At 42.7% G+C, this 12,443-nt stretch overlaps 1 protein-coding gene across 1 annotated transcript in view; it reads left to right on the top strand.

Moving 5' to 3' along the window:
• The window catches only part of TRAPPC9 (trafficking protein particle complex subunit 9), a 903,391-nt gene that overhangs the window by 420,635 nt on the left and 470,313 nt on the right, over positions 1-12,443 (top strand). Inside the window, exon 20 of the mRNA XM_077493381.1 lies at positions 12,161-12,314. Within this exon, the coding sequence (XP_077349507.1) occupies positions 12,161-12,314 (154 nt within the window). The remainder of the gene's footprint in view (positions 1-12,160; positions 12,315-12,443) is intronic.

Below are 12,443 nucleotides of genomic sequence, written 5' to 3'. Positions count from 1 at the left end.
TGGGGAACAGCTGTTGTGACCTCTGAGACAGGAAGTGAAGGCAAATCTCCCCAACTGTTTATATGCTTTAGACCAGGGGGTCTCAAACTGGCGGCCCTCCAGCTGTTGCATAACTACAAGTCCCATGAGGCATTGCAAGGCTGACAGTAACAAGCATGACTCCCACAGGCAGAGACATGATGGGACTTCTAGTTTCGCAACAGCTGGAGGGCCTCCAGTTTGAGCTCTCTAAGGGCTAGCACACGTGTGGTGATCTCTGAAGAGATCTGTTTGGATCGCTCTTCAGAGAGCATTTGACAGGCGGTGAGGAGACGTTGTATTGCCTCCTTTTACCCCTTCACACCGACTAAATTCTGGCCCTTTAAGAGTTCTAAAGCTGGGTAGGTGGAGACAGGCATTCGGGTCATATGATTGCTGTGATTGGCTGTCGCAAGCAGTCACTTTGTCACTTGCCTCTGTCACTTGCAGCTCTGCTCTGTCTTCTCCCCCTCCTCCCTGCCTGTCAGCTTTGTCAGTGCCCGCCCCTTCCCTCCTGCTGCACAAATTCTTGTTTTTTTCCTATAATCAAATGTGTTCTGTTAAATGTGCACCAGCGTATGGGGTCTGGCACTGTCTTTCTGCAGTCATTTCTTCTTTCCGCTGGGGGTTCTCGGCAACGCCATCTTGAATGCAGGAGAAGGCTTTCTGAGAAGCCACAGCAGGCACCCCACTGCCCACAAGCTTCCACCATGCTTTGGGAATGGTCCATCCAACAAGCTTCCACCATGCTTTGGGAATGGTCCATGCACAAGTTTCCACCATGCTTTGGGAATGGTCCATGCGCAAGCTTCCACCTTGCTTTGGGAATGGTCCATGAACAAGCTTCCACCATGCTTTGGGAATGGTCCATGCACAAGCTTCCACCATGCTTTGGGAATGGTCCATGCACAAGCTTCCACCATGCTTTGGGAATGGTCCATGCACAAGCTTCCACCTTGCTTTGGGATTGGTCCATGAACAAGCTTCCACCATGCTTTGGGAATGGTCCTGCACTCCCCCTAGGACATGTGATGTTTTCCAGAAAGATGTGGGGGGGTGGAGGGGAGGTGCGTCATCCTCACCTAGGCGAGGATTGCAGTAGTGGGAGCGGGTCCCAATAAACAACATGTACGAGTACATAAAGCGAAAAAAGTAGAAATCTAGTGCCAGAGATATTGATGGAGCATTAAGGGATTAAACGAGTTCGCTTCCATCTGAATTCTGGTGAATCACCAAAAAATGCTATAAAAGAAAGAGGGACAAGCAGTGCAGATCTATAATCCAACAATATTGCAATTTAACCCACAACCTCAAAACTTATGGCCTGTACACACGATCTGAAAATCAAACTAAAAATACAGTTTTCGGCACGATCGTATGATAATTAAATCGTTAGTACAGGGCATTCGAGAGCCGATCACAATAGTTCATCCAATATTATTCGATTGGACAAGCATGAAAATTTTCCTCGTATGATACCAGATCGTACAATTTTAGTTTAGTCCGTACAGTTGACGTCCGAAAATACAATAAAAATACAAACACATGACTTCACTTCCGATTTTTTTTCTTCTTTCTTTCGTACGAGAATTTTCGTGACTTTAGTAACCTGTTCAATTTCTACTAGCGACTATTAAGCGAATAAAGACGTACGATATTCAGGTCGTCGTGTGTACGGGCCATATGTCTATCACTGGAGGTATGTGCAGTTTCAGACTAAATATTGATTGCCATGGGGTTGATTTCTGAAAACTGGGGAGAGCAAAATCTGGTGCAAGTGTGCATGGTGGCCAATCAACTTCTAACTTCAGCTTTTTCAGTTAAGCTTTGACAATAAAACCTCAAAGCTGATTGGCTACCATGCAGATTTTTTTTGTCTCTCCAGTTTTACTAAATCAACCTCCATGTACCTTTAGGTCCATTGGTTTGTCATTCGCAATGCGCGCCACTGCTGCACAAATACAATAAGGACGCGTTTTTGTGCACTTTGGTAACTTGCGCAATGTTCCTCTGATGCTCAGATTTGATCGGAGACTAAAAGAATCGAAATGCAGCCGTGTGAACCTCGCCTTATATCCTCAGGGCTGCCCGCTCCCTTCCCTGGACCCGATAATGGCTCCTCTGTTCATATTTGTTTACTCGATTGAAGCCGCCGTGCGTCTTATTGTTTAGAATCCTAAATTGCCTCCCCGGGGAGGTTGATTAATCTTGCTGGTTATAATTAGCATGCCGGAACGTATCTGTTTACATTGTGAGCCTGCAGACCGGTTAATACCGTTGTCATTACAGCTTGTTTTATAGCGTTGTGTAACAGATGTTGCGAACGATGCTGCGTCCTGCAAGTGAGCTTTTACGATTTGGGGCATTGATCCAGAAATCTGCGTCAGCTCCATAGATAAGCATAAAAATACAGTGAATATAGGTTTTTTGTGGATATTTTACTATGATTTACAGCACATCATCCCGTTATTAGTATTCACAAATCAAGAAATTAGGTGGGATTATAACGGTGCAAATATAACTCCAACCAAAAATATCAGTATTTATTAATAACATTTCAAAACTATGTCACTATTAAGAAAAATGTTTTGACCCATAGAGGTAATGGTCCTTAGTCTGCATAGAGTGGTATAGATGGACATCCCGACATGTTTCGCCTTTTAATTAGGCTTCCTCGGGGGATACTATGCGCTATAAAGTTATCCACTTTCTATTGGGTAGAGATAATAAGAAGTAAGTACAGCATATCGTTTTTACAATTTTTTTTGCATATGAGTATTATTTAACATTTTTTTTACATTATTTACTTATATACATGTGTAGTATATGTATGCCCATTCCCAATGCTTACCCTTAATTTTCATTTTAATCAAGTGTGTATTCAATAAGTAATCAGGTCAGTTTCCACCGTAAGAAACAGGGGTGGCCACAAGAGGCAGACAAGGACTAGACTCTACAAGATACAATATACAAAAAAGCCTTTTTAGGTTACATATCGTCAGAAACCATGAAATCAGACCAAGACAGATAAATCACACTTGTTTAATAATAAAAGTAAATAGAACAAACGTAGTCAAAACATAGCCAGACTTCAGGAACCGGAACAGATAGTCAGACAAGCCAAACATCAGGAAGCCGGAGATGAGCGTGGTAAAACAGCAAGCGGGATCTGGAGCCAGAAGGGATGTCAGCCAAGCAAGTCTCTTAACAGGAATGCAGAAGATAGTCTCTGCGATGTTGACCAAGGTGAAGGTAGAGATCTTCTGGGCTGGATGGCTTAAGTAGGCAGGCCTGGCGAGCAGGATATCATCAACAGCTGAGTAACTGTGGAGAGATAGGAGCTGGCAATTAGCTGATAGCTGAGCCGCCAGCTCTGAGAAGGAAGGGCTGAGCCCAGCCCCGACACACACATCTATATAGATATATATCTATATAGATGTGTGTGTGTGTGTGTGTGTGTGTGTGTGTATATATATATATATATATATATATAATATGGTGTAGTGCAAACCAGCACTCAACAAGAAAGGGTAACTTACACAGATTGACTGTTAGAAAAACACTGGAATATAGAAGTCCACAGGAGGCCAACAATGTCGCTGGACTTCCCTTGGCTTCTCCTCCCGGCCAATCCAGTTTCAAGACCCGCTTCCTGTCCTGATTGGCTGGAAGGTGAAGCAGAAAGACAATAGCAAATGTTGATTTGCTATTGTCACAAGTGGGGTGGGCTCAGGGCGCAGTGCTCTGCGCCCCGAGCCCACCCCTTATGAAGCCAATTAGAGCCTCTGGCTCTAAACATGTGCTTTGCTAAAAAAATAAAAAACCCTGTTGAACTCTATGCGTCTGGCACCCTGCATGGAGATTAGGGGATGGGCGTATATAGATTAGGGGGGTGGCGCCCTTGCACCCCTTATGAATGGGCCGCTGCTGATAAAATAAGAGAGCACACACTGCTGAGTATGCAGGAAAGGAGAGCATGTCAAGCAAGCACTACAGAAAAGATGAATGGTAAAGTTAAATTTTACATTTATTTGTTAAAACCCCCAAAACATTACATTTTTCTGGAAGCGGACACCCCAAATAAAAAAAAACGAATTGTGGCAGTCCCAATCTTTTATGCTACTCAATATTAGTGCATCCATTTATAAAATGCAACATTTCAGTAAAAAAATACACTAAAGTAAATTTTAGGCCACATTAACACAATTATATTACCTGATTCTTTTGAAAATCGAAAATGAGGTTGCGCCGAGTAAATAACCAATATATCAGGGCTTAAAATTGCTTACGCATTAGCCTATAATTTCCATAGGCAATCACATGGCAGCAACTGAATGCATTTAGGCATCTACACTTTGTGAAGACAACTTGCTGATGTTAAAACCAGCCAACATAAAAACTAAGAGGGAGGCCATAACCCAGATTCTTGGGATCTAATATAATTTATTTATGAGCCCTATACGTCCATTTGGATGGGGTACCACCGCAATTAAATAACAATCAAGAAACCAATACAAAGGGGACCCAAACAGGTCACCTAACCATAAAGGAGTTGCATAGGGAGAACCAACCACGGGTAATGTAAAATTTGACCAATTAGCAAAAAATTGGCCCATACATCCAAGCTCCAATAATTAAAAACAGTGGACAACGTTGTCACACACGTACGGCACACCCGGGCCCATACTATCACACACACACACACATTGTGCAAATTGTCTCTATTGGTAAATCCCTAATACTGAGCCTGGGGTCAAGGCAGGGGGTCAAGGGCCCAACACTCTGCAAGCCTCACATAGATAAATGCTTCTTGAGGATACCTTGGGCTCCACTCCACAGTTCTTGGGGACACCCACTGTCCCATTACCAGGACCCGCGGAATTAGGAGAAACCAAAAGGGAGAAAAAGGGGCTGCACTGGGTTAGGATGGTCCCTGTGGAACTTCTCATCCAATTGGAGCTACAGCACGGTATGTACAGAATCAAGAGCCTTAAAGCCTCCTAAGTAAAGCAGTGTTATATCACCTCTAGTAATAGACCATATGGACATCTGCCGTGGGATTTATGGTATAAACACTGTAATTGAATCAGCCCACAGTCAGTACATGGAGAATAGTAACCAGGGTTGACAATTAGATTGGCCCCAAACCCATTAGGGTACTATGTAATGCCTTGATTGAATAGTCCTGACTGATTTTCAAGTCATCCTGGTGTGGCTTCCAGATAGCTATATCATAAGTGGTATATGTGAGCAATGATTGGCTAACATGGACAGTCAATTTTAAAGCCATTCTCACCATTGTGGCAGAATAAGCCTCAGAGTGGTAAACAACAATGGCTAGCAGCCATAGTCTACAAACAACATCACCCCCGAACTAGCCAGATGATTCGGGCAATTTGGATTACAGTTGCAAGGACTTGCAAGTGCCAGCGGCTGCCCGGAGGCTCTCACCACTCCTCAACTTTCAGACGTTTCCACCGTCCTGTTCTTCGGTTGTAAAGGGGTGAAGATGTAACTTCCATGAGCTGTAATGGTTTGTCCACCAGGTGGTGCTTTGATCAGATTTTCCTGTGGCGCACGCCGTGCTGTCCTATATGTCTGCACGAGTCACAGGTCCAGGGGCACTGGATCATTGGAAAGCAGGGCCCTGCTGCACTGCCTACGTCAATGCGTTTCACATGCACCCACGTATACTTCGTCAGGATGTCTTGATGAAGCATACGTGGGCGTATGCAAAACACGTTGACAAGGGCAGGACAGCAGGGCCCTGCTTGCCAACATGCGGTCCAATGATCCAGCGCTCCTGGATCTGTAACTTGTGCAGACATTCTGGACTGCATCCTAGGTGTGCTGAGAGAGCACGTGCACAGTATGGCGTGCACCACAGGAAAGTTATGTGATCAGAGCACCACCTGTGGACAAACCATTACGGCTCATGGCAGTTTTTTTGCCAATTGGTGAAATTTTTCAATAAAGGTAATTTTTCTATTTTTCATATCCCGTGGTTGGTTCTCCCTATGCAGCTCCTGTATGGTGAGGTGACCTGTTTGGATCCCCTCTATTTTGGTTTCTAGAAGTTCAAACCGAGCATAAGAATGGTTAATAAAGGGGATTTAAGTGACTTTGAACGTGGCGTGGTTGTTGGTGGCAGATGGGCTGGTCTGAGTATTTCGAGAACTGCTGATCTACTGGGATTTTTCACACACAACCATCCCTCGGGTGTACAGAGAATAGTCAAAAAAAGAGAAAATATCCAATGAGCGGCAGTTGTATGGAGGAAAATGCCTTGTTGATGACAGAGGTCAGAGGAGAATGGGCAGGCTGGTTCAAGATGATAGAAAGGCAACAGTACCTCAAATAACCACTCATTACAACCAAGGTATGCAGAATATCATCTCTAAATGCACAACACATCGAACCTTGAAGTAGATGGGCTACAGCAGCAGAAGACCACATCAGGTGGCACTCCTGTCGGCTAAGAACAGGAAACTGAGGCTACAATTTGCACAGGCTCACCAAAATTGGACAATAGAAGATTGGAGAAACGTTGCCTGGTCTGATGAGTCTCAATTTCAGCTGCGACATTCAGATGATAGGATCAGAATTTGGTGTAAACAACATGAAAGCATGGATCCATCCTACCTTGTATTAACGGTTCAGGCTGGTGATGGTGGTGTAATGGTGTGGGGGATATTTTCTTAGCACACTTTGGGCCCCTTAGTACCAACTGAGCATGGTTTAAATGCCACAGCCTTCCTGAGTATTGTTGCTGACCATGTCCATCCCTTTATAACTACATTGCCCCCATCTTCTGATGGCTCCTTCCAGCAGGATAATGCACCATGTCACAAAGCTCCAATCATCTCACCACTGGACAAAGAGGTCACTGTACTCCAATGGCCTCCACACTCAACAGATCTCAATCCAATGGAGCACCTTTAGGAGGTAGCGGAACAAGAGATTTGCATCATAGATGTGCAGCCGACAAATCTGCAGCAACTGCGTGATGATATGTCACTGTACTTTCAAACACCTTGTTGACTCTGTGCCACGAAGAATGAAGGCAAAAGGGGGTCCAACCTACTTACTAGCAAGGTGTACCCAATACAGTGTCCAGTGAGTGTATATTAACATACTATATGTATACTGTTCTTTTTCACACACACACACACACACACACAGCAATAGTATTGTCTTTAATAAAAAATATCAGTTCCATGACCATTTCCATAAATGTTGTTTAACATAACAATTTGCATCAACAATTATTTCATTCTATGAGTTTCCTGCTTTCAGAAAACCTTATTTTTTATTTTTTGCAGTGGATTAAAAAACATTTTCAAGTTAAATGCTCATGTTAATGAGTCTGAAAATTAGAAAACAGATCCAGCAATAAAAATGGTTAAATGGCCCAATTTACTGTATTCTTTATTTTTCAGTTCCTTTATAAAATATATACATTCTAATACTGACCTTCTTAAAAAAGATGATGTATTGTACAGCAAGGAAACTCGATGGGAATTAATTTGGTTTAAATGAAATGAATTCTTTAATTATTTTCCTCCCTTTTGTTTTTTCTATTAAGCTTTGTTTTCTGCGTTGAAGTCAGTCCAAAAACAAACCGCACTTTATGTTGTTTAATTAGCTTTTAATTGCTTGTTAAACATTTGCAATGCTGGAACGTATTACTTTAAACCTGTAGTTCACTATCTCTGCCTCTCCTCCCGTAATTGTAGTACAAATAGACTTTTATTATATTTAATATAGTTAATTTATTCTTCTCTGGCTCATTGATTTTTGCTTTGTGCCTTTTGCGACTTTGCCAATGATAAGAGCCGCTCAGCAATGGGGAATGGTGAACGGAGTACATGAGCCCATTGTGCTGTGTGCTGTTCATGATCATCGGCACCATCTATCCCCGTTAATGTCAAAGTTGGGTAACTCCTTTGACCTGCTTGGTGCGGGGGAACCAGAAATCCAAGCATGCCTTTATAGATATTTTGTTTGGGACTTTTATTTAAAGGGCATTAACATGAAAATGTCATCAGCTTCAAGTAGAAGGGAAACTGATCAATAAAATCTCATATAAGGTTTAGGATGATAATGTGATTTTTAAAAGTGGTATTCAATCCTTATTCTGTTTAGCCCGTGTGTATGGCAGCCCGTCCGACAGAAGCATGCTGGAAAACCAGCAGCCGATCAGCACTCTCAGCCAATGGCCCCTGTGTTCTAGTGGGAGGGGGGGGGGGGAGAACACAACAGCACAGCGGGGAGATCTCTAAACTATGTCCCTTTCTAACCAATGACACCACAAAGCTCCTGATTCACTCCCTGGTTATCTCTCGCCGTAACTACTGCAACTCCCTCCTTATTGGCTTACCTTTAAATAGACTATCCTCCCTTCAGTCCATCATGAATGCTGCTGCCAGACTCATCCACCTTACCAACCACTGAGTGTCTGCTACTCCTCCCTGCCAATCCCTCCATTGACTGCCACTCACCCAACTAATTAAATTCAAAATACTAACAATAAGTTACAAAGCCATCCACAACTCTGCCCCCAGCTTACATCACTAGCCTAGTCTCAAAATGCCAACCTAATTGTCTTTTAGGCTTTTCCTAAAAGAGATGCAACATAGCAACATTTTCCTCCTGAGGTTTCTGGGACTTTCCTTACATCACTTGCTCATTACTATTACTCTGTGTGCACCTTATTCACATGAAAGCTGACCATGTACTTTATGACAGTAGCGCTGCTTTAATAATAATTTTAGGCACTAGATCTGGACTGGTGCAATTTTTATTATTACCAACTGTTTGATGTTCTGTGCATTTGCATTTTAAGCTGCAGCTTTCTTTATTAATATTACACGTTTTTTTATTAATATTACATTAGTTTTTAACATTTATTATTATAACTGTGAAAGACCTATGATTATCTGAAGCCTGACATATACTTTAGCACTGAGAATAGTGTAAGAAGGCCAAGAAATTCACTATATATGTTTTTATAGTATGTTGGTATTGTGTTGGCTATTATTTGGGGGGTGGGGGGGGTGGGGGGGGGGGGTGGTATTAGCCCTTGTACACACGGTCGGAGATTCCTACAACCAAATCCGTCGGATTTTGTCCGACGGATCTTGTCCGAAACTGTTGCATACACACGGTCGGACAAAGTTGTCGGAAAATCCGATCTTTCAGAACGCGATGACGTAATTTCTTTACGACGGGACTACGTTCAGGCTAGTAGCCAACAGCTTTGATGTAGGAATTTGATCTGAGCATGCGTGGCACTTTGTCCGATCGGAATTCTCTACACATGATCGGAGTATGTCCGATCACAGCATTTTGTCGGAAAATATTTCCGGCAAGTTGGAAAATGTGGTCAGACGGATACTCCGATGGAAACAGTCCGATGCAGACCACACACAGTCGGAATATCCGTCAAAACGCTCCGATCGGACACATTCCGTCAGAATCTCCGACCGTGTGTACAAGGGCTTAGATTAGAGAAACTTGTGTATTATTTGTATTTGGTAGTTTGTCTGTTTTTTAATCTGTGTTATTTATTCTATGTTGTCTTTTAATTCTATGGATGTTTTATTTGTAGTGTAGTTTTAATTTTGTTTATATGGTGCTAATGGCTATTATTGGTAATTTTGTTGTGTTTTTGTATCTTGTTCAGTTATTGTTGTGATCTTGTGCTGTCCTTGTTAGGCTCGGTTCACACCAGACGCGGCACGACTTGCCGCGCCGCGACCTCAGCGGCGACTTGCAAAATGACTTCTGTATAGAAGTCAATGCAAGTCACCCGAGGTCGCCGCAAAAGTAGTACAGGAACCTTTTTTCTAAGTCGGAGCGACTCGAGTCGCTCCTACTAGAACGGTTCCGTAGTACAGAACGAGGGCGACTTGTCAGGTCGTGGCGCCGCAAGTCGTGCCGCGTCTGGTGTGAACCGAGCCTAAGTCTGTCTGTGTCAAAATAATTTCCTAATTCCCTTTGGGATTAATAAAGTATTCTGTATTCAGTAAGGTTTAAGTTAGTGCTTTGAGCAGGCCACTTGAAATCCTTCACATCAAACTGGTAAAACCATGTCTTTATGGAGCTGGCTTTGTGCATAGGGGCACAGTCATGCTGGAACAGAAAATTATCTTCCCCAAACTGTTTCACACAAGCTTGGAAAGGCACAATTGTCTAAAATGTTTTTGTATGATATAGTGTTAACTGTACCCTGCACTGGAAATACCTGAACTCAATTGTTTTGTATCCAACTACATTTGACACTTTAGGGTATGTTTTATTGTATTGACTAGTTAGGTGGGGTAACCATTTTCTATGAGTTTATGTGCCACCCATAACAACCAATCAGCATCTTGTGTTAATTTTCTTGGTGTAGTTTATTAATATGGTAGGGTGATTATGGACAACAGACAGTATTTGAGTTCGATGTTACAGCCAATATACAGTGCATCTGGAAAGTGTTCACAGCGCTTTACTGTTTTAAAATTTTGTTATGTTACAGCCTTATTTCAAAATGGATTAAATTAAATTTTCCCTCAAAACTCTACAAGCAATACCCCATAATGACAACGTGAAAAATGCTTGTTTTGAAACTGTCGCACATTTATGAAAAATAAAAAAACTAAAAAAAATTCCATGTACATAAGTATTCACAGCCTTTGCTCAATACTTTTTTGGAGCACCTTTGCCACCAATAACAGCCTCAAGTCTTTTTGAGTATGATGCTATAAGCTTGGCACACCTATTTTTGGGCAGTTTCTCCCATTCTACTTTGCAGGACCTCTCAAGCACCATCAGGATGGATGCAGAGGCGTCACTGCACAGCCATTTTCAGATCTCTCCAGAGATGTTAAATCGGGTCCAAGTCTGGGTTCATGCTGGGCTACTCAAGGACAGTTACAGAGTTGTCCCGTAGCCACACCTGTGTTATCTTGACTGTGTGCTTAGGGTCATTGTCCTGTTGGAAGATAAACCTTCACCCCAGTCTGAGGTCCAGAGTGCTCTGGAGCAGGTTTTCATCCAGGATATCTCTGTTCATTGCTGCATTCATCTTTCCCTCGATCCTGGCTAGTCTCCCAGTTTCTGCCACTGAAAAATGTCCCCACAGCACAAAGCTGCCACCACTATGCTTCACTGTAGGAATGGTATTGGCCAGGTGATGAGCAGAGCCTGGTTTCCTCCAGACATTATGCTTGCCATTTAGACCAAAGAGTTCAATCTTTGTTTCATTAGATGAGACATTTTTTGTTTCTCATGGTCTGGGAATCCTTCAGGTGCCTTTTGACAAACTCCAGGCAGGCTGTTATGTCCCTTTTACTGAGGAGTGGCTTCCATCTGGCCTCTCTACCATATAGGCCTGATTGGTGGAGTATTGCAGAGATGGTTGTTCTTCTGGAAGGTTCTCCTCTCTCCACAGAGAAACGCTGGTCAGAGATACCATCGGGTTCTTGGTCACCTCCCCGACTAAGGCCCTTCTTCCCCGATTGCTCAGTTTGGCCAAGTGGCCCACTCTAGAAAGGGTCCTGGTGGTTCCAAACTTCTTCCATTTAGGAATGGTGGAGGTCACTGTGCTCATTCATTGGGACCTTCAATGCTACAGACATTTTTCTGTACCCTTCCCCAGATCTTTGCCTCCATGCAATCCTGTCTCGGAGGTCTACAGACAATTCCTTGGACTTTATGGCTTGGTTATGTCCTCTGACATGCACTGTTATCTTTGGGACCTTTTATATAGACAGGTGTATGCCTTTCCAAATCATGTCCAATCAAGTGAATTTACCACAGGTGGACCCCAGTCCAGTTGTAGAAACATCTCAGGGATGATCATTTGAACAAGAATGCACCAGAGCTCAATTTTGAGTATTATAGCAAAGGCTGTGAATACTTATGTGCTTGTGATTTATTTTTATTTTTTTTAATAAATTTGCAAAGATTTCAAATAAACTTCTTTCACGTTTTACATTATGGGGTATTGTTTGTAGAATTTTGAGGAAAATAATGGATTTACTCAATTTTGCAATAAGGCTGTAACATAACATGCACTGTATACAACTTCTGTCGTTTTGATAAGACCATTTCAGGAATCGGATGTTGTTAAACTCCTCTGTTTTTTCCTTCTCAGAATGGCCATCCAGGTGGATAAATTTAACTTCGAAAACATTTCAGAGATGGTGGGAGATAGCCTGCAGTTCCCCAATCCAAAGGAACTAGAAGAGGAAAGACAATTCGCGAAAGGTCAAGAGATCAACAGCAAGCTGGACATCCGTTGGAAAATTATATCCTTTTTTTTATGTCCCTCATCTGAACCATGTTGTAACAGGTCGGCCCGTAATATCCTCAGGCCATGCCATAGCTGGAACCTACTCCTGGAAGATTTTGGTAATGTTTAAAGTGTTCTCCATATG

The sequence above is a fragment of the Lithobates pipiens genome, unplaced genomic scaffold (assembly GCF_037356315.1).
Source record: "Lithobates pipiens isolate NorthernLeopardFrog02 unplaced genomic scaffold, aLitPip1_a1.2 Scaffold_19, whole genome shotgun sequence".
Lineage (NCBI taxonomy): Eukaryota > Metazoa > Chordata > Amphibia > Anura > Ranidae > Lithobates > Lithobates pipiens.
Note: the sequence above shows the minus strand (reverse complement) of the source record. Positions and strands in the feature narration are given on the sequence as shown.